General features: G+C 37.9%; 2 protein-coding genes across 3 annotated transcripts; both read right to left on the bottom strand.

Moving 5' to 3' along the window:
• Positions 1-1102: 1102 nt before the first annotated feature.
• On the bottom strand, positions 1103-23568 carry LOC138045334 (neurocalcin homolog). Of its 2 annotated transcripts, none has more exons than XM_068891786.1 (2): positions 23469-23568; positions 1103-2036 (listed from the first exon to the last, which is right to left on the bottom strand). In XM_068891786.1, exon 2 carries the CDS (start codon positions 2004-2006, stop codon positions 1434-1436), a length of 573 nt encoding a protein of 190 aa, XP_068747887.1. In that variant the 5' UTR covers positions 2007-2036; positions 23469-23568; the 3' UTR covers positions 1103-1433. The 2 variants fall into 2 exon arrangements, with proteins under 2 accessions (XP_068747887.1, XP_068747886.1); XM_068891785.1 differs by lacking the exon at positions 1103-2036 and adding an exon at positions 4880-6086 and having other exon boundaries at positions 23469-23553.
• Positions 9896-19160, bottom strand: LOC138045335 (neurocalcin homolog). Its single transcript, XM_068891787.1, has 2 exons — positions 19025-19160; positions 9896-10603 (listed from the first exon to the last, which is right to left on the bottom strand). Exon 2 carries the CDS (start codon positions 10597-10599, stop codon positions 10030-10032), a length of 570 nt encoding a protein of 189 aa, XP_068747888.1. The 5' UTR covers positions 10600-10603; positions 19025-19160; the 3' UTR covers positions 9896-10029.
• Positions 23569-23612: the final 44 nt, after the last annotated feature.

The following is a 23612-nucleotide window of genomic DNA, read 5'->3' as shown; positions in this document are numbered from 1 at the left end:
CGAAAGCCGATTAACTTAATCCAGGATTAGCGTAAAATTTTGTTTCACGTTTTCAACTTTTTGATGAAAGTTTCTTTTGCTTATTTTTGTTTTTCAAGATTGACGTCTTCTCTTGTAAAGTTCTGCCAAAAATCTGCGTTGAACAGCATTTGGGAGTAGAGAAATAAACTGCCGCTGGTTAATTTTTAATCTTAGATTAGCGTTAATCGGCTTTCGAGGAACCGGGCCCAGAGTACAGCTTCGAGCAGAAACGTTGTCTGTGCACGAAGATGTGAAACCAATCGGCATTGGTGAGTAAATTGATGTGTAAAAATTAGGTATTTTAAAATCAATTTCAAGGCATAAAGCACATAATATCGATTTTGAGTAAAGTAATTTCGTGTATACTTCTAGCAAAAGACAAATTATATGTTTGCTTGCATGCTAAAATATCTTTTAAAAAAATATTTTATTCTCTATAGCTTAAAACGAAGACTTGTTGAAGAGAATTTGATGGAAAATACTTCTGAAATTCATATATTGAAACTACCACTGGAAACAATTTTCTAACGAAAAATACTGATAACTTGCATTTCAGTTAAGAAGTCTAAAAAACATCCGGACTTGAACGGAACCTGTCAAGCATCTGGGAGCTTCTTTTATTTCCCGTTGGAAAACCCTCATCATTCCGTGCCCGCTTCCCGGACTCGACGTCATATCTGGGAGGAGTAAATTTGATCTCTCCTCTTCTCCGAGAGGCAAGGTACTTCGGCTTGCCCCTCTCATTAGAAACCAAGATTACAACGAATCTGCTTTAATTCGATTTTGAATCCTCTCTTTGTCTAAAAGAAAATTTCAAGTTGCCGTTTGCGGTCTGTATCGACCAATGTCGGAAAATCTCATTAGGACAAATACAAGTCAAGCTAAGTCCCCAAACAGACGAAACTTACCGTGTCAGGAATATTTGCTTTCTTATTCCATAGCTGTTCTTCAGGGAGGCGTTTCTCCCGCTTCCCAGGGAATAGGGCAGGGGCAGGGGCAGGATCCCAAGGGGGGAACAGAGAGGGGTCTAAGAGGGTTGGGATCTGGTAGACAAGTAGGCGGAAGGCCTCACCCTTCACACTTTGACGAGACCCAAAACCTTTATTTCACATAAATTTACAACAAAAGTAGCTGCCAAACAGATAGGCACCAACGTTGCTGGTTATACCAGGGAAATTCTTCGCCGTAAGGTTAAATGGTTGATTTGCTTACCGAAGCACTGAATTTAACATGGATTTCTCTTGCACACTTTAGTTCAGAAAGCGGACTTATAAAGTTGTGGCAACTTGGAAACGTTTTTTTTTTGCTAGTCGAGGCTCAACTTATAACTACATGCTATGGAATTCAAGGGAAGATTAAATTGTTTTGAAAATCTAGCTCAAGGAAAATTGTATTGTGCTGTGTTCGCCAGATCAGCTTGATGCGGGATCGCATTGAAGCAAACGGACAATCGACGGATCACTTTTGGCGCATTCTATGAATTCTTCAAGGGAGAGTTTACCGTCCACGTTTTTATCCATTTGGGAAAAAATCTTATCCACTCTCTTTTCCGGCGTGCTCTCATCTTCTGGCATTTTCATGACGGATCCTACCATCTTGTAGATCGCTCTCACAATCTCCAGCATTTCTTCCTTGGTGATGTAGCCATTTTTGTCCTTGTCATACATGCTGAAAGCCCATTTAAGCTTCTTTTCCAAGGTGCCACGAGAAGTCACCGACAAGGCGCAGATAAACTCGCGGAAATCGATGGTGCCGTCATCGTTTTCATCAAACGTGCGAAATACGTGCTCTGCAAACTTTGACGCGTCGCCGTACGGGAAGAAGTTGCCATAGATTTTCTTAAACTCTTCAACCGTTAGGTGACCGCTGGGACAATCTTTGAGGAAGCCTTTATACCATTCTTGTAGTTCCTGCTCGTTAAATTCCGTTTGCTGTTTCAAGTCGGAGAGCTGTTCGGGCTTCAGTTTGCTGTTTTGCTTTCCCATGTTCCGTCTTTTGTGAGCTTAGTACACCATCTGTTGGACCAAATCAAAGAAAAGCCATCTTAGTTGTTTTGATGTCAAGCCGACATTTGTACGTACAGGGGTGGAGATAAGTGTTGACAACAAAATTCATGAAGTAAACGGTGGTGTTGTGCGCTTTCCCTAAACTCTGGAATCTTACCTTTTGCGCTAAACTTCAAGTATGAAAAGTAAAGTGGAATAATATCAAAGTTTCTTACTGCTGACGTTTTGGAGTAAACATTCAAAAAAGGTCACGCTGAAAGTAACAAAGCGCCATACTTTTGTCTACTGATTTCTCAATGTCATTGGTCTATTACCTTCAATCCCACTCGTTTCAGTTTGAGAATCGTAAACAAATGTCACTTGTCTTACCAATGACGTAATTCGATGATTCAATCTAAAACACGGTATCTTTGCGATGGTTTAGGCTCAACTGTCGTCATCTTTCAACATGGATTTGTAAAGTTTGACGAATTGGCGGTTGGCGTAAAGGGGGAGATTCCGAAGAATTATGAAAAGCGCATAGTAAAGCTTGAGGGTGCAGTTCAAGTAACATGGTGCACAAAAAAACTGCTTGTAAGGGCATCACAATTTGCTTACCGTACTCAACAAATAGGGAGTTTAAGAAACCACGACGGCTACGGCGACGAAAACGTCACTTCAAAATATAAGTTTGAGCTATTCTAAGTACTTCATGATTATTCCATCTTGTTTATATTATTCAATATGAGCGAAGTGTCCTATAACTGGATTGGTACGGACGGATTTGAAGTAAAGAGTAAGCCTGAAAGATTCACTGTAGTTTGTCCACGTTGTCTTCAAAACCTTAAATTTGGTCTTTTTACGTAGTAGTTTCGACGAGTACGGGAGAGAAATGTTCAAAAATGCGTGCCGCACGTGCAGCACGATCATTTTGGTTCTTTTAACCAATAATATTACTGCTTTTTGGCGTTGTCGTAGCCGTAGCCGTCGTGGTATCTTAAACTCCCTATTATTGGACCTTAAGATCTACGACGGCAACTTCAAGGAAAACGTCACCTCAAAATATCACTTCGCTTATCATAAGTCTCTCGCGGTTATTCTATCTCGTTCACTTCTTACAATTCGGGTGAAGTATCGTAAAAATAAATTGGTACTAGCAGTTACAAAGTTAAAATGGAGAATGAAAGATTCTCTGTTGCATGCTTACGTTGTCGTCAAAACCTCAAATTTGGTAATTCACGTCGTCGTTATGCAGAATACCGCAAGAATCCGTCCTAAAATCCGTGCTGCACGTGCAGCCCGATTATTTATGCTCTTTTAACCAATGATATCATTGTTTTGCGCCGTTGTTGTTGCCGTCGCCGTCGTAAAATCTTAAAGAGCGTTTTCACTCACGTGACTAGCAACCATATTGGATTACTAAAACAAAAGAAAGTATTTGCATAAAAATAGAGTTCAATTCCCGGAGGATTGCTTTGGTAGACCATCATGTCAGCCATTCCTTTGTTTCGGAACACCAACATGGCCGCCGTGACATTATGTGAAAACGCTCTATCACCGTCTCCACATAAGACAAATTAGCCAATATCAAAATTACCATAATACTCTTTGTTTGTCCCTCAAAAAATTTGCATTTATAAGCATTGCTTCCAGTTTCTCTTGGGACCATTATAAGTACCAAGAGAAAATAAAAACAATGCTTATGCAAAATTTTGGAGGGACAAACAAATAGTATTATGGCATTTTCACATTGGCTAATTAGCAAATAATAAGCACCAACAAGAACAAATAAAGAGTAAGGGAAGAGTCGGTATTTGCGAATTTCTTAGACGTTTCTTCTTTCCCGGCGGAAAAGGTAGCCGGTTTCCTATTATCGCAACTCTATACGTCAAAAAAAACCAAAGGACTTTTCTCATTCTTTCAAGCGATTTTTTTTGCTGGAGCGTTCTTCCAATACTAGAACATACTATCTTCACTCAACGTTTATGTTCTTAAGCATTGACGGACAGCTCGGCTGTTAACTTGAGGAAACGGGTCTATTCATTTTGAAACCATTTGGCTGGAACGTTTGACTTTCTTCTGTTTGAGCTCCTTGTATTAAAATCAGAGCGTTTCCTATTCAGCTTTTGTTCTATTAGTCAACACTACATGGAAAATAATCTTGCTTATCAGTTCACGTGAAGTTTGTCACACTCAAGAACGTAAGCATTATGTAAGCCCATGCACACGAGAAATTCGTCTTGTTAAACACTGGTCCTCAGAGGCCGCGACAACCTCGTTCCCAGGGAATCTTTGTCGACAATGGAGACCCTGGGAACGAGGTTGAGGCCACGATTCTTTTGGTCAGCGATGAGAAGAGTTTCGAAATAAAAGCAGCCCCAGTGAGGGTCAATTTTTGTAACCATTGGCAACATTCTTGTCCCCAGAGCATCTTTTAATTTACGGCTTTGAACCACTACTGCTTCAAATTTTCGAGACAGCAGAAGAACCGAGATTTAATAATTCGCCGTAGTTGTCCGTTCCACTGGCTAAACGTTCGACCGAACAACAACGCTAAGCGACCTTCAGTATTACGCTCAACCCAGAAAACTACTTTCAGTAGCTTTTAGTGAATATCATTCCTAGAACAATTTCGTATCGTTTGGCCACCCCGAATTTTTATGTCAAAACATGCACGGACCATGCTTAAAGGCGGGTAACGAGCTGTGAGAACAAGATTGAACAAAAGCTTGTTTTCCAGGAGATTTGCTCCGCGCAAAAATCAACCGTATGTATCACTTTGCCGGGAACATTCTTCCAATGCAAACGTCTGAGTGCAGGATACAGTCTCTTACAAAATTAAGGTATACTTCAACAAAACACTGAAAACTCCATTACTGTTTGACACGCGTAGCTCTATATTTAAAATTCACAGTAAAGACAAATAATTCAATACAACCTTTTCGCCTTTTTTCTACTTGAAATAATAAACACAAGGGTGTCTCTAAACCTCTTGTAACTGAATCCGTTGTCGAGAGCTTTCCAAAAACCGTGACTACCTTGCTTTCCAAAATCAATCACCAACATAAATAAATAAATACCAATCTAGCGATATTCGTTTGATTGAACAGATCTTCTCCACGTCACCTTATATTCTAAAGCTCATAAACAAAAGGCTTCTATCTCTATTTTCTCTTGTAAAAAAGCGCGGGCTAAAATGACAAGAAATAGCACGCGTAACGGTTTAAGACCATTATAATGCAGCAGCCATGAGGCGCTTTCCAATGCTCTATTAAAATTTCAAACGCAAATAATCTTGTGACGGCCAGCATCAAAAGATGAGCTTCTAGTACATTCTCTCAGCTACTTGATATACAAATTCACAGAGGTATCTTGCCGACGTAGCTTTCCCGGCGGGGCAGGTTTAAATTTTGCTTTTCTTGAAAGAAGACAACATTATAAAAGTATACGCTCAGTCAATAATACTGTTTGAAGTCTTCATCCAGTAGACTGCGCATCGCACTGAAGCAAACGGACTATGGATGGGTCGCTCTTAGCGCCTTCGATAAATTCAGCGAGTGACAGTTTGCCGTCCAAGTTTTTATCCATTTGTCTAAAGATCTTTTCCGTCCGTTTCTCCGGCGTGCTCTCGTCTTCTGGCATTTTCATGACAGAGCCAACCATCTTATATATCGCTTTGACAATTTCAAGCATTTCTTGTCTCGAAATGTAGCCATTGCCGTCTAGATCGTACATGCTGAAAGCCCACTTGAGTTTCTGGTCCAGTTTTCCACGCGACGTCACCGACAAAGCACAGATAAACTCGCGGAAATCGATCGAACCGTCACCATTGGTATCGAACGTGCGAAAAACGTGCTCCGCGAACTTCGACGCGTCACCATAGGGGAAGAAGTTACCGTAGATTTTCTTGAACTCCTCAACTGTAAGAAGCCCACTGGGGCAGTCTTTGAGAAAACCTTTGTACCACTCTTGTAATTCACTGTCTGTAAACTCTGTATGTTCTCTGAGGTCAGCCAGTACCTCGGGCTTCAGTTTACTGTTTTGTTTACCCATGGCTTCTAAACTCTCACCGCAAACAACCTAAAAAAGGGCGCGTAACTCAGTAAATCTCTCGTACAATTGTGGACCAGTACAACTGTATGACGCATGCTAAAACCCCAGAGCACGTGGTCTTGTGGTGGGCTTAATCTCCATGGAGACGTGTCGGGCGTCGGCCGTGAGATGGATTAGCAGTAGATGTAGGATTATGTAGCAAGCGGCGACTGGGTTTATATGAGCTGATGTTATCCAATAACAGGAAGCGGTGAATGATTAAAGGTCTCTACGGATTAGCAAATGTTACGTCTTCTCAAGTTCAATCTGCGAAGCAAACTAGTCTAACTTCCCAACTAAAATGCTAGTTCATAAATACTGTGTGGATCAAGGAGATATTTCAAATTCCATGACCGAAGGCAAGAGGCATATCTCCCGGAGGCCACGTGCTCTAGGTACCTACCCAAAGTTGGCAATTGAGCGATTTTCAATTGAGTGCCGAAAGTAATTAGCGAATTACTTTGGTTTTGCATTTCTTCACTCAGTGATTGGTTCAAAGTTCTCGCGCCACTTTTTCAACCAATCACAAGTGAGACCAAAACCAATCGTGTCTTGCACGTGCACATTTTCCCGCGCTTTGTGTCGGCTACGTGTAATTACTTTGAGTTTTGATTGGTTTACTCGATTGTCTCCGTCCTTTTTGATTGGCCAAAGTAATTACTTTAATTTTGGTTTTACGACACTCGATTGAAACTAGCTCTAACTACCATCCATGATTTGATTGGTTTACAAACGTCATACTGCCTACACCGACTGGTTCTAAACTAAGGGAAGTCTTCTTGACATAAAAGCAGAGCTATCACTGTTTTTTTGGGGTGCTTCGGAGGATTCTTTCGTCAACGAAGGGTTTTGAACAAAAAAGCCAGTCGGAGACTGACTACAGTAACTGCAGGCATTACATGCTTGTGTTGAATAAAGCACTATATATCTTTTTGCGGTCATAAACACGCCTCAGAAATTTTTATAAATGAATTAACTACGGCAAGACTAAAGAAAAAACCCTGGAGCATCTCTGTACTACACCTTTCTTTGCACAAAATAAATCTTTCAAACGCAGAAAGATTTGGAGCATGTAATACTGCCACCAATAAGCCTTTTGCGCCAGACAAAGGGGGCTGGCAGACTTCATGCTACGAAGAGCAGTCAGTCCAACGTAAGTACGTTCATGTTGAGGAATTTTACGTTGGATAGAAAATTAAACTTGAGGAATCTCAAAATGTACTTCTTGTTCCACATCGCATAAAAATGAAAACCAAGGCGAATCAACAGTCTTCTGCCTTCACATTGAACGATAATAGTTTTATTTACAAATCTGTGCACAAGGCATATTTGCCTAAAATCGATCTTTTAAAGAGTTCAATGTAAGAATTCGATGCTTTCACGCAACTTACATTTTAACACCACAGAGAATTAACAGAACTGGTTTTACAAGTACAGCAATGACTTATTAACTGAACCAGTAACTTTAAAAGTACATTACAATGAAACTCTTTTTTTTCGATTTTCGTAAGCTACTAATTTGAAGCACAATACATTCACATGATAAGGGATATATCTCGATGCACGATAATAGCTTAACATGAGATCCTCTCACTTTGTAAAATATAAATTCACATGATAAGGAATATATATCAGGGGTCATAACAATCGGTTAAAAAGACATCCACCTACTTTGGCTGTGAATCTGATACTTATTTTCCATGATTCACTACTTGCACAAATCCCAAAAAAACCTTGCACAGGCCTTGTTTTCTCTTGGGACATCTTCACGTCCCAGGAGAAATTGCAAACAACGATTAGGCAAATTTCTTTTTTTTTTTTTTTTTTTTTTTTTTTGGGGGGGGGGGGGGGGGGGGAAATAAAAGACGTGTATTACGGGATTGTACAAGTAGTGAATTCACTTCAACTTTGTCTTAACATCTTGTACCATAAACCCCCCAAAAAATCAATGAACATGAAAACTCAAGATAGCCCCTTGACTTCCAGGATTGATTATTAGTATGTAACTTAGTTTATTATCAGCTGAAGGGTGTCATCTTGACATAACACCAAATTCTCATGACCAGCCAACAAAGAACTCTACAGAAGTAGTTGGGAGAATTAACTTTTAGAACATGGGAGTTTAAAGGTGAATAAGTAATTTACAATATTTGTATCACTTTCTTAGCACATCGGACTCTCAAAATGTGAAAGAATGCCACTTTGTTAACAAGACATTTTCAAATTTCTGTACTTGGACAGTTTAAATGGCTTCTTATGCATTATAACTGATCACACCATCAAACTATCGAGTCTAACTGCTCGAAAAATCTGTCCCCAGTTGTCCAAAGATAGCTTTATCCAGTGGATAAGTCACTATCCAGAGCATTAAACATCCTTCACGTCAAACCACGGCCATGGCTTTCATAAACGCCTTTCCTTAGATGTGCTTTGAGCGTAGATATTCAGCGTTATGCGAGCAAATACTGAAATATTTTGTCGGATAATGCCTCATCCACTGGAAAAAGTTATTCAGCTTTTGAACACAACTAGGGCCCACCTCCTGTTTTCCCTTTGATTTGCCTAATCAGCAAGAACAGATATTCGTAAAGATATAAAGTTGGTGGTACATCTTAGTGGGTATTTACACGTACACGAGACCGGGACCAACTCAGACCAGTATGAATTTTTTGCAACCATTTACATGACACCGGGACAAAGTGCTGGGTGCCTGGTTTCAGGCCCAAATGCTAATGTTTTGTCAAATAAATATATGGCTGACCCAAAAGCATACAGGCTTGAAATTTCTGGACCCAGTCTGAGATTTGTTGTCATTCACATGATAACAGTGCAAACTCAGACCCGCACGACAGTTTCTCGTCTCAGTCTAGAAACCGAGACAAAGTCAGACCAGTCTTCATTTTCAGGCCAGTCTCATGTAAACGAAAAAAGAAGAAATATATGGAGGCCAATACAAACTCACGCCCGTCTGAGTTCATCCTGGTCTCAGAAAAGTGGTGGCACATCTGCACATGGCAAATGTCAGAGCTATATAAATTGCTCAGCCATTATTACATAAATTTTTGTGACACTGTATACTTGGCATATGGGGGATGCTCCTTTTTTCTAAAAAAAAAAGTCAAATCCTCACTGTGCACAGTGAAGATATTATTTCATCTTTCATGTGCGAGGACATAGCTGTCGTCATGGCAACTAACACGATTAGCCAAGAAAAAGCAAGTTTTCCCTTCCTTGTAAAATACTTTCGTGTTGTAATATAATTTTTCTCGACTACATTCTCATTTTTATGACTCAATTTGACAAATTATAATGATTAATTTTCCATAACTGTTGATGACCACTTTTTTTCCATTTCAGAAATAGATTAAACAAATAATTGCCTTTTAATCTGGACATTTCATCAACATCTACATGTATATAATAAACAGAACATTACAGGGTAGCTTGGGGATACAAATTTTATCTTATTGTGCTGGGATATACTATACTATCAGCACTATTAGATAAAATTCGTATCCCCGCGTACAATGCAGCCAAGTACAGGTAGTATCCTCTATATACCATGGTAACTGTCACGAATGATAAGGTATTGGGTTTCCAAAGGCCGATTTACACGGTACGATTTTTGTGGCAGGCGACAAGCTTACAACAGCCTTGATTTACGATTGTCGCAACATTTTAAAACATGTTTGAAAATGCTACGACATTTTTTCTTACGTATGTCTGTCGTAAACTTGTCGCAAGCGACAAAAATCGTACTGTGTAAATCAGCTTTAATACTTGTACAATAGGAATAATAAAGACTATCAGAGTCAAACATTACCTTTATACCTATTCATCTTGCATAGGGAACCATTGCCACAGGGTGTGGCTTTGAATTTGGCTAGGAAGGGGCATGTATACACGATAATTTTTTTCACAACAAGTAGTCTCATTGTGTTGTATCACACTGTAGCAAACGAACAATCGAGGGGTCACTCTTTGCACCCTCGATAAACTCTTCTAATGACAGCATCCCATCTTCATTTGTATCCATTTGAGTAAAAATTTTCTCAGTTCGTTTTTCTGGTGTACTTTCATCGTCTGGCATCTTCATAACATTGCCCACCATCTTATAGATTGCTTTTACAATCTCCAACATTTCATCTTTTGAGATGTAGCCATTTCCATCCATGTCGTACATGCTGAAAGCCCATCTCAATTTCTGATCCAGTTTCCCTCGCGATGTCACAGACAAAGCACACATGAATTCACGAAAGTCAATGCTGCCGTCATCATTCTTGTCAAATGTGCGGAAGACATGCTCAGCAAACCTCGAGGCATCACCATGAGGGAAAAAGTTGCTGTAGATTTTTTTGAACTCATCTACAGTAAGATGTCCACTTGGGCAGTCCTTCAGAAAGCCTCTGTACCACTCTTTGAGTTCTGCTTCAGAGAACTCAGTTTCTCGTTTTAAGTCAGCCAGCACCTCAGGTTTGAGTTTACTGTTGTGTTTTCCCATTATTCTAAGAACAAAGAAAACATAAACACTGTCAAACCCAAGTTCAGTTTGGCCTTCAAATTTTGGATGACAGACAGATGGGTACTTAACACTTAAAATGAGTGTACTGTCACTTTTGTTATGATCAAATCATTTATGTCTCAAGGTTTTATGGCTGACCGGCAACTGGAAGACTGCATATCAACTCAAATCAAAGGTTGCTTTTTGCTAAAAGCAGAAAATTTGAGTACAAAGAGATAAATTATCTTACTCAAATCAGTGTAAAGAACCAACAAACTCAAATATACATAATGCCAGGTCTCTGAATGTAAACTAGGGCAGGTATTATCATACATTGGTTCTAAAGTATTCAAAAATCAAATTCAAATTTAAGAAAACCAAAATATTTTAAGCGGCAAAATGTCATCATTTTAGTTTGATAATCAAATTATTCTTTAAACTTAGTATGATGTCACACTTATCCACAAGTGCGAATACCTAAAACATTACATTTAAGATTCAATTATTTAAATTTATCAGGCAACAAACTTACTTATTTAGTTCTCAGTTTCTTTCAGTGTTTTGTTGTGCAGCAAATTGAGTACTCAGTTGGTTTATAATAATATTTAAAAACTGTTTTAATATACTCTCTCTTTCCTTGGAATTTACGTGGATGGTAACAAATCCATTCCAACCAACATATCTGCCGATGTGTGGGATAACGCGTTACTATCCCTGAATATATGCGCAAAGAAGATAACATTAACAAAATAACACAAGCAGACAATCACCTGAAAAGCAAAGCTGTAGCTTAACTATTAATTATGTAAATCTGCTAGCGAATGAAACTGTTTTTGTCTACCTTATCAAACGCAAAAGACAAAAAAAAACCGATAAGACTTAAAGGGAGATTTCTTGTCTACTCTCAGCAAGTGGCATCCATAGTTTTATTCATGTATATCTAATATTGAAATCTTGCCCTCCTCAACTTGTTTATGATAGGATATTAATGATAAACTATTGCAGTTTGTATTCTTTTTTTTAAAATCAAACACGCTTATTCCAACATTCTCATAATGGATTCATATGGTAGATATCCAGGAAACTCAGTGCTAAAAGTCTATTAAAAATTTATTTATTTATTCTGGTGGCCAAAAACCTACATTCTTGGCAGTTATCTTATCCTAAGCTTAGGGGCTTCAATAAACATTGACGTCAGTGACTGGGTCGAGTGGAGTACTTTTTATTGTTTGCAATGATTTTATTCTCCGTCGCCAACTTGCGAGTCAACGATCGCTAGACATTTTAATTGGGGAGGCAGAACATAATTATATAAGCTTAGTAGTTCCTCTTAGACCTCCTTGCCACCTATGTAATTCAATTTTATCTTGATTTCTTTTTTCCGTGGCAGAAATAAATAAAAGTATGGCACTTAAATAAAAATAACCAGCTGTTGTCATTGTCAAAATGAACTTGACTCTTAGTTTGAAAGAACCTGTCTTCTGAAATTACTTCAGTTTGGGATAAAAAGTAGCCAACTTCTCTGAGTAAGTTACCCATGTTTTTTGTCACCCAGGTAAGAAACTGGGTGTTTAAATAGAGTCCATAAGTGTGAACATTATGGGATTTTTTGGGTATTATGAAAGAACAACATCCAAAAGGTCTACTCACCAAAAAGCAGCATTTCAGGGCAAATTGTCTTTGAGATATTAGTCCAGTTATGCTCTGATGGCACCATATATACAAATCCTTCTAAATTTAGAAGGATTTGTATGGTATCACCAGAGAAAAATGGGACTAGAATCTCTGAGACAATTTGCCCCACATGGCTAGTTTTTGGCAACTATGCCCTTTAGATGTTGTTCTCTCAAATTAACATCCCAACAAATCCCATACTTTCAAAAATTTAATTTTTATGACGTTGCCACTTTAGAACTCTACTTCTTAAGTGAAAGACAGCACACCAGATGGCACTATAAAAATATATTGTTCCTTGATCATCCCTTCACAGGGATACTTGAGATACTTAACTAGGTTGCAACTTAATTGTTTCTTAAGATTTTTTTCCTTTTTAAGTACAAACACAAAGATTCAAATATTAATTGACATTTTTAGTTGCAGGAAGTCAAGATTTCGTTTTAGGTAGTGAAATAGTGCTAAGACTGAAATTATTGTTGAAGCAAAACAAGATAGTAAAATTTTGCTTTAAATTCGATTAAATATTCTGATGAGCTACAATTATTTATATATAATATCAAATCCAAAATATTGAATGACTTCCCCAATATCTACAAACTGTATAATGTTTTTACTTCTCTTGTTACAAATATCTGACACTTCATCACATTAAAAGCATCTCATGCACTCTTAAATTAATGGGAGTAGTCTGCACTGGCAAACACAAACAGTTGTAAATGGGATACACCATGTTGGATATTGCATTAGCAACGAACTTTACGTTGTCTAAGTAAAGGTCTGTCAAAAACAAAAGTTGTTGACCATTATGGCTGCCTGGCTTAAAAAACCCCTTAAAATCTCTTACACAAAGTCCAGCCAGTACACAGAATAACAAACTTAACATTGAAAATGTGAATGACAATACAAGGGTTTGCATGACAGCTGTTAAACCCATAAACAACAAGCCTACAGTACGATTTTTCAACATCCTGAAAGAACAAAACATTTGTGACCTTCCACGGGAAAACGTACACTAACGCTAAACCGTTAAATTGACCGAAGCGTTAGATATCCGTTAGCCGTCCGTTAGAAGTTTACATGAAACCGTCAGAGCGTCAACTTCATCCGTTAGAACGTTAGTCTTATCCGTCAGAACGTTAGGTTCATCCGTCAGAGCGTCAGCCTCGTCCGTTAGGGTTTAGCCTCGTCCGTTAGAGCGTTAGTCTCATACGTCAGATGTATAATAGTTATTAACCTTATCCGTTGGGCAAATCTTGGATTCTGTTGGCAAGTGAATTAATAATCTGTATCGATTGTTCCGGATCAGAGGATTCGTAGAGCGTCGTTTAAAAATGTGACCCTCTTTGGGAAAACCGGCAGTGTCCTTCTACAACTTAGTAGAATTACATGTAGTAGAGCGCTTTTTAAAAAATTAAAAATACCGAGAAAAATGAAGGGTTTGTGTTCGACGTTCACCTCTGCGTACCAATAGTAAAACAAGGGTGGAAAGCTCGATTTCGGATCGCTCCAGCACCAAGCCGATTTTCACTGACAAATTCGCATCGTACAGGTTTCAAATCACGCACCAATCAAGCTGAAACTCACAAACAAATTCCTATCGTACAGGTTTCAAATCACGCACCAAGCAAGCTGAAACCCAGAGGTTTCCTTTCATGCCATTATATCTGAAATCCGTCCAAAACTCGAAGCGCTGGACCTCAAATAAAATTGAAAAAATCCAGCATTCGGAACTCCAAGGAAGCGTAGTTGGAGTTTGGTGTGACGGCTTGCAGCCGTCACAACGTTTGCTCCTCTGTGATTGGCTAATAAGAAATCATCATCCAATCAGAGAGGAGCACATGGCGTGACGGCTGCAAGCATGTATCTAAAGCCGGTATACGAAAATCCTGCTACGCATCCTTGGCGCTGGGAATGCTGGAGTTTTCGATATTATTTGAGGTTGAGCGCTTCGAGTCTTGGATGGATTTCAAGCTGAAATAACTACGCTAATAGGTAGAATGGACAATAAAGACTCCAAAAACGAAGACCAAAGATCGAAGACCCATCCTGCGCGAACGCCAAATTAAATGTGATTGAATGATGCATGACTTACCAAATTTCAACTGAAAAATATCTGTTTAACCACTCGCCTGGAGTTTCTCGCGAGCTTTTTTGCCCCCTCGGCATCTTAACTGATGATACAGAACTCTTTTATCGTATTTATAGCAAAGAGCTCTCTTATGAACGCACCGCTTTGAATTTATCGTTACTTCGGCTTTGAAAACAAAATGAAATGCTACATTTCTTTGGATGAAAATAATCATTTGTTGTATTTTACTTTGCAACTACAGTAGCTAATGAAGTAATGGATGCCGTGAGAAATTCACAATTTAGTAATGCATCGCATCATTGTGAGTCCGACGGTCAAAACATATCGAGATTAGCCACTTTTATCCGGACTTCGTTGCATTCAGCAGTTATGGCGCCATGGGCGCGCCTCTTCGGAATCGTATTTTAAAAGTCACGCAATCGTTTCTGGTGGCCTGTCTACATCGTAGTATTCTTAAAGCAAAAAACTCGCTGAAATGTGCATCCGATTTGTTTTGGCCAGCTCGCGATGGTGCTAGTACTTCAAACCATGGCCTTTGTTCGATGAACGGTAATCGCGCACTACTTTTCGCTGTCATCGATCAGCCTTTCGAGCTTAGAACTAAGACTTGGTGTTAAAGCGCTAAGGCAGAACGTTAGAACTGATGGAAAGAACGTTAGAGCGTTGGCACAAACCGTTAGAGCGTTAGCACAAACCGTTAGAGCGTTAGCACAAACCGTCAGAGCGTTAGTAAAAAACGTTAAACCAATCTTCAAAACCGTTGAATATCCGTTAACCGTCCGTTAGTTTTAAGCCGTTTAACGGGCAAACGTTAGTGTACGTTTTCCCGTGGAAGGTCACATTTAAGCCTAAAATACCAGCGACTAATAGCATTAACAAAATGAAGTTTTACATTTGAAGCATGTTTCTTGTAAGAAAGGATTGCATCACATCAAGATAAAAGATGGTAATAGTAGCTCTTATTATAACAAGCTCTTAATTTAAGGAAACACAACTCATAGCTTCCTGTTATTTATCCTTTTAGATGTCCAAATAGCACAGTTATCAACTTACATATTCATACATGCCCAAAGGTATACTTTCAGAACAACATAAAAATGGTTTTTTTGGAAGTCCTCATTGTGTTTAACATCTTGAATATTACAATGTAATTTATTCTCTCTTTCACTACGAATTTCTCTCATTTATGACTACCACAACTGATAAACAGGCTGAACATCAAGCAAACTGTCATTTTTTAAATAAACAAAGCCCCTATTCCAATCTAAATGCCAAGAATTTTAGTGTGATAATTTTGTATAATTCAAAAATTTTCAGTGAACCAAAAATGATAATTATGGCAAAAAGATTCTTGATCAATAAACTAATTTTTCCGGCAAATTAAAGTAACTGTAGGGATTGCCAGCCCTGATTCAGGGGATAATATCACGAAAAAGGCAAAACTGACCAGAAATTCCAAATAAAGCCAAGACTGCATTAATAATTTCACCTTCCATTAGTTGAAAGATCAGCTTATTTTGCAATTTTTTGTAATGTACATGTACTTTCCTAACAGGACCAGGCATAAACTGAATCTGATTAAAATTATGGTAAGGTGAAGTCAAAAAGAGAAATTTCTGAAAGGAAAGCACTTACATGTACCATAGAATCAAGAGAGGGTTATCATTGTGAATGTCAATCAAACCTTGTAGCTACCATTATTAATTCTTTCAATTTAAAACTCAGGGTCATTAGAATGTAAATTTTAGATTTCTAATAGTCACTTAACAAAAAGACGTGTTTAGAGCGAGTTTCAATTGAGTGTCGTAAAACCAAAACCAAAGTAATTACTTTGGCCAATCCAAAAGCGCAGAGACAATCCAGTACACCAATCAAAACTCAAAGTAATTACATGTGGCCGACACAAAGCACGGGAAAATGTGCACGCGTGAGCAATGATTGGTTTTGGTTTCAATTCTGATTGGTTGAAAAAATGGCGCGAGAACTTTGAACCAATCACTGAGTGAAGTAATGCAAAACCAAAGCAATTAGCTAATTACTTTCGACACTCAATTGAAAACCGCTCTAATACAATGAAAACCAAATGGGGCTGCGACTGTCCTTGGACCACATGGTTTGGCAGAGATTCAAGGCCAAAAAACAATGCAAGGTGCAGCTACATGTAGATGCTACCTAGGGACCTTAGAGCAGTTTTCAACTGAGTGTCGAAAGTAATAAGTGAGTTGCTTTGGTTTTGCAGTACTTCACTCAGTGATTGGTTCAAAGTTCTTGTGCCACTTTTTCAACCAATCAGAAGTGAGACCAAAAGCAGTCATGGCTCGCATGAGCACATTTTCCCATGCTGTGAGTTGGCTACATGTAATTACTTTGAGTTTTGATTGGTTTACTGGATTGTCTCCGGCCTTTTTGATTGACCAAAGTAATAACTTTGGTTTTGGTTTTACAACACTCGATTGAAACTCACTCCAAGCAAGGACAACAACGACACCTATGAGAACGCCATAAACAAAAACAATGGCTCTTCATGCACTGAGCATGCATACACATGCATCACAATTTGAACCTGACAATGTAAATTGATCAAATAATGAGGTTTTGTGGAGGGAATGAACACCTGTTGAAAATTTTCCTCTTTCACTCTATACAGTGCATTACTGGCAATTTTATTCCTGAGACGTTGGTACACACATTCTAAGCCACACGACTAGGTCAATAATGTGAAGTTATAGTTTCAGGACTATTTTGTAGCCACAACATTGTCATGCAAACAGTGGGTGGGTTTATTTATGTGTCAAATAATTTTATAAAGAAATGACGACTGTGAGAGGTGGCCTATACATGTAGTATCATTCTTCCAAAAAACTACTAACTTGTACCAACTCTAACCAATTGCAAATGTCATTACAAAGGCAGCATGTCGACATTTCAGTTCTTGGTACAGTCACCCATAACATGTTTTGACAACTTGGTCCAAGGGAACATATGTGTGCCATCATAATAATTTTATTGGGCCGTATTCTATGGCAAAGCCTGCTTAACCTCAGCATGTGTTTTCCAGCATGATTTGACCACCAATACATCATGACTGCCATATCGTTGCTCCAACTAATTCTCTGGGCACAAAGCTATATTCTTAAGCAAATGATTTCTATACATGTACGTTTGGATAAATAACAGGCCGATTATCGTGGCAATGAAATCACTCCATCTGAGACAGTATCTGTTAACTGTTAGCCTGTGGTATCCATCAAAGGGTCACCTTATTAACTTTCTTTCCATTACCCAAGGTCTGAAAATAACTTTCTAAAGCCGTAGCAAGTAGAGAACAAATATTTCCAGTCACTGAACACAATGAAATCGAGTGCCAAAACCTTTCCTCTAAGGTACAGAGCATGAAAAAGTTTTAGCAAAACCACTACATGTCATGATCTGCCTTTTTTTCACACCAGGGCTCCTTGCCACTCAAAGTCCTTACTTTGTTGATTTACACACCGTAGCTGATGCAATGTGCTCTTTGTTCATTTTTTCTGCTGTCAAAGAATATATCCATTTAACGCTTCTCTCATTTCATAACAACTCACTTGAAGAAATTCCTTAAAACTCTCAACTAGGCAGTCAAACATCTTTTCATCTGTAACCCATGCTATCAATGATCTCTTCATCGCCTGAGTTGAGGAAATTTAGCGAAGTTTGCAAACTGCACCAAAATGTGACTTTTATTATTGAATATTCATGTCCAAAAGTGCCAATACGTGTACATTGTGTGTGCATTTCTGATGTGCTCGAGATGATCATGTCCATCAGAGGGAACTACTCCTAAACAACATGGCACACAAATAAACAGGAATTATTTACAACTTTTCCAGCCTTTACACAGAAAAGAAAGCTGTCATGTATGTTATTTTACACAAAATTTACCTCAATTTTGATCCCAAACGGATTCCCAAGAGGATAAACAATCGGCAGGGTAGGTCAGGTTTCAAGAAAAACCAGTACATGTAATATTCAATTCGTACTCAAAACAGACTAGACCGAATCATGGTCACTCATTGACAGAAGGCTTTGAAATTCTGGTCAAGAAGATTCAATTTTTAGAAGCCATATGAGCAGTCCGTCACTATTTCAGACCCTGTTACCCTTCTTGTCATTTCACTGCCATTTAAATAAAATTTATTCAACCAAATACATTACAAATTTAGAATCTTGTCTGTGTTAATTACATTTAGTGTGAAAATAATTTTATCTCATTCCTCAACAGGGGGATTAGAGACAACAATATTCCCAGATTTACTTGACAACCCCTTTATGAACACAGGTATATAATGTAACTTAAGTAAAGCCTGAACTTCTACATTTTAAATTTTAAACATATGTACATTGTATGTTTATGTTTACCCGGTAAAAGTTTATGAGCATGAAAGCAACCAGAGTTTTGCAAGCACAAGACTTTAATACTACCATACAAGAAAATGCTTTTGCAGTAAAATTTGCATTTCAACGAGGTTAAAAAGGCCTGGGTTAGCAGTTACCTTTTAGGAGGATTATAGAGGCAAGAAGAAGCAAGCAAAGAGTTTAAAAAAGAAAACCAATAAATTCAAAGTTGCAAACAAAATTAATGGCATTAAAAAACAAAATAAAATGAAATTGTATTGTACATACCGGTAGAATTCACATCAGGTTGGCTGTTACAACTTGCAAGTTGTCCACAAGGTAGACACCATAAAACAAAATACCAGTCTTCTGAGTGGTGATGTATATATAATTCTTCGACAGACTTGGTTTTCGGAGACGCTATGGGCACGAAACGCCTTCAAATCACACTTCAAAAAGCGCTGAGTTGTGACAAATCCAATGGAGCGTTCACTATACTGTAGATATGGCCGATACACAACGAATGCTCAGTCAGTTCAAAGGATGTAAGATGAAATTGCATTCTGCATTGCTGATAAAGTGATTGTCAGATTCATCAGGACAGATAAATTGAGTCATTAGTCATTAATCAAAGCAGCAAAACAAATAACTGACAACTATTGAGGCAATGAAAATAGAAAAAACTGCAAGGCTTGAATGGTCACAGTTTAGAACAAGCATTTCACTTCCGAGTCAGAGTCAAAATATAAGGCAAATTGCTTTTTCTTAAAGAAAATTAAATAAATCCAAGTTACGAGACATAATTAGCTCAACTTAACTATGTGCACAGCTGCACAGATGGATTGGAGTAAGAAAATGCAACTCTTCACTGTCAGATTTTGAGTTGCTAAGCAAAGGTTATTAAAAGAAATGTATGTTTCCTATAGAATAATAATATTTACTTCAAAAACACGTTTTTCAATCTTTGTACATACACACACTGCATTCAGCAGTTATCAAATTTATACGAGATTCAGCCAACTTAAATTACTGTTATCTTCTCCAATCCAAAACAAATCAGCCCCCTGGAGAATCCCAGATGAAAAACCTTTTTTATCTTCATTCAAGTTTCCAGATACTGTTTGCTATCTGATGGCAAATTTTGGTTCTGTGACTTTGAATATACTTTTTATTTAATGAGAAAATCTTGGCAGTGTATCATTTTCTGTAGCCCTCAGTAATGAAATTACCTTGTACAGATGTAAGCAGGAAGTGAGATAAACAGGTGATAACATCTCACACAAACTAGCAACCTCAGAGGCAAAGGACTGTCTTTCCATTTCGACAATAATAATCATTAATTTCTCAGGGTGTTATTGGCAAGATTCATGTTCATCCAAGATATGGAGTTGATCTCTTTTTTTAAAGGAAATATGTCATTTTTCAAATGGATTTAACAGTCACTTTAAATCAAAGAAAAAAGACTTGAGAACAATGTGAAACCACAAATATTTCACTCTAAATTTAACATGGCTTTGCACTGCCCTCAATGCCTGATACAATTGACAATACTGCTTTGGCAAAATTTAACTGAATCAGTTATACACGACACAAACACCCAGTGGCCTTAGAAACGTTGCCCAAATTATTGTAGTGACTATTTCTGGAACAACTATTTAATTTAAATAGCCAAAACCTCATAAAACATTCATTATCTTCAGTTTTCAGAAACCAATGAAGGTTACAATTATTACATTGGTGTACAAATGATATTTCTTCTAGATTGCAGCCAGGTTAAAAACAGTATCCTTGATACTAATAAAAAGAATCAAAATTTCCGTATATTGAGTTTTCTGCTTACTATAAGCTGACCAACCTATGAACTGTGTGGGTGTCTAAATCTCAAACAATAGTTGAAAATTACCATTTTTTAATTGCAGTAGGCCAAAAGAGAATGTAAAATCTAGGTCTCCCACAATCACTAGTCAAAATAATATTCTTAAAAACTGTATTCAGCCAAAATTCAGCGTCACGTTAAAAAGTTGAGATTTGCTGTTAATTTTCTTGAAACTGATGAAGAGTTTGTCCCAACAACTTATTGAAAAAGCATCCTTCCTGGAGCTGAAAATTACATGTATCATGTTCCAATGTCTTATACACTAAAACACCACAGTTTTTCAAGAGATGAAGGACTGTAAAAGTTTTAAGCAAAATCAAAGGTGGGGCAGGAACAGGAAGAAGAGTTATGGCAAGATGAATTTAAAGTTTCTTTCACAAACTGTAATACGCTGCCAGCAGTATCGACACTAAAGAATATCGTAAACTCTTGAGGCTTATACTGTTCAGTGTTCTAACAAGTGCATGTAAAATTGTTTTTCTTTCAACCATGAAATGAAAAAGAAAGTATGGATGAAATATTTGATTTCACATGAACACTCGTGGCCACAGACCAAGTTACACCCATTGTAGCAACTGAATTGCTGACATTTTTGAAAAAAGATACTGAAAAATAAACAAGAACTAACGCAGAAAAAAGAAGTCGACTAGAATGACTACGCTTTCCACAAAGTCTCCAGATTTACTCAGGAAAGCATTGCAAACAAGTCTGTGATTGAACTATCTTCAGAAATATAAGCATACAATTGGCCCAGTGCAGAAAACACTCAGACTCTCTGAATGAAAAAAAATTGCCACACCTACAACTCAAGAGCTGCTGGCAAGCAGACAATTTTTATATTATTTGGTACACAAACTGTTTGCTATTGAGAGTGTTTTGGATGACGATAATCATGTTAAAAAAGTGAAAACAAAAGCAATGAAAATATCCTATGAAGCACACAAAGCCACTGATGAAAGGATGTTATCGATCACAAAAAGTTCAAAAAATGACATCCGAAACAATGCCAACTTTGTTGAAGCCTTATGTCAACTTAGCATCAGCTTCAAAGAGATAAAAATTCCACAAACCTTACAGTATATTCAAACAACCAAATATCTATCTGCTGACACCAACGTTTTAAACAAAGGCAGCTAAATTTGATATTTGAATAAATTCTGCCGGCTCAGCTTACACAGAATAGAAGACTGATCGAAGTTTTTTTCTGTGCCAATACAATTTTACGACACATATCAACAAAAGCACGCAAGCATGGATCAACATTCACTGCTTTTGATCAAGAGACCCATTAAAAACTATTCCTTCTTCAACCTTATGCTACTCCTTTGTCTCCACAATTCTCTCTTTTCAGAAGGCAGGAAATATTGAGATCATCAGGACATCAATACCTATAATTGAACCGAAATCGGCCAAACGTTCCTCTTCTCGAGTGTCATTAAAGTTGGCATACAAGTTAAAAATACTAAGTACTTGTTTAATTCCAAAAAACAGCAGCAAAGCCTCGAGCCGCCATAATATTGAGAGCAGAGAAATCGTACTACGCGTGATGAATAATTTATGTCCAAGCGATTTTTGAAGAACTGAAATACGTTTACCACCTAGTACAATTCCAGGAGAAGACATAAATTCTCTCCTGAGAAAAGTATAACGCTTATGAAAGATTACAACGAAGGAGAGAGTAACTGTCATCGGTGTAAGCTCAAGACGAATCTCAAATTAAAATTGTTCTAAATGTTGCAATAATGTTAAATCCAGCCTTTTAAAGACAAAACATCTTCAGCCATCTTGAACACATCAAATATTCTACCAACAGAATAGCCGTTCTTTCAACATCCATAAGGTTTTCCTATCCAAACGAAACCTCTTGGCTTCAATCAGGGAATATTCTCAACGACTCAATTCATTTAACATGGCTTTTCTTATAAAAATTCTATAAGCTTATTAACACTACTGGCCTTCTCAAACGCAAGAATAAAAGGCCAGCGATATTTTTAAAGAAAAAAAGGTGTACATATTTTTAAATGCATAATGAACAGAATTTCGCGAGAAAACGATATTTTTTTTTGGTGCGTAGGAGGGAACAAAATCGCTGCTGAAATCAACAAACAAAATGTCCACGGATTTTCAAATTACAAACTCGAGCTTGATTTGAACGATGAGGCTTGATAATTACATCGCTGACACGAAATATTCGTTGCGATCAACACCCAAGAACATCAAATGAATTTTGTTTTTGGATAATCTAGTTAATTTTAGCAAAAGTGCTCAGTGGAAGCTCGCCAATTTGCAAGTGCGGAAGATTTAACTTGTCAAAAAACCTAAGGAGCGCCTCGCCAGGTTTTTACGATCAGTTCGTGGAAAGCTTATGCATCCGGCCGGTTTGTATATCCAATGAAAACTTACAAAGGCCTTGGTCGTCATCGCAAGGGATTCCAAAAATAGTATAAGAAAGATTTGTAAATTGAATGCAGTTGCAGATGTGTAGAAGAGTCAAATTATGCTCAGGTTATCGTTCAATTTCTTGATACAAACTCAACACCGACGGAGATTTCGAACACGATTATCATCGCAAAATATCGCAAATGACCAGGAACGAAAGGGGATATGTTATGTTACAGATTTTTTTCTGCGGATGGAGAGCGAACAACAACAAATAGCCGAATGCAGGTGGAGCAAAGTTTGTCCGCAAGTCGCTCCATCAGCAAACACTCGGGTTTGCGTAAAGGAAAACAAATGCGGACGAAATTGTCAAATTACCGGTGAGTATGATGTGTTCTCAATAGTTTTGTTACTTTATACTAGTACATAACGTTTGTATTCTTATCTATGATCAAAAATGAGAAAAAAAGTACTTACCAAACGAAAACTCCAACTGTTCAGCACAACCAACACACAGCACCTACAAGCAAACCGTGACTTATGACGTCACTAGTCATCTGACGCATGCGTAGTGATTTGATACTAACCCGCCTCACCCGGGAAAAAAAAGCACCGCTGATC

Source organism: Montipora capricornis, chromosome 4 (genome assembly GCF_036669925.1).
Source record: "Montipora capricornis isolate CH-2021 chromosome 4, ASM3666992v2, whole genome shotgun sequence".
NCBI classification, from domain to species: domain Eukaryota; kingdom Metazoa; phylum Cnidaria; class Anthozoa; order Scleractinia; family Acroporidae; genus Montipora; species Montipora capricornis.
Note: the sequence above shows the minus strand (reverse complement) of the source record. Positions and strands in the feature narration are given on the sequence as shown.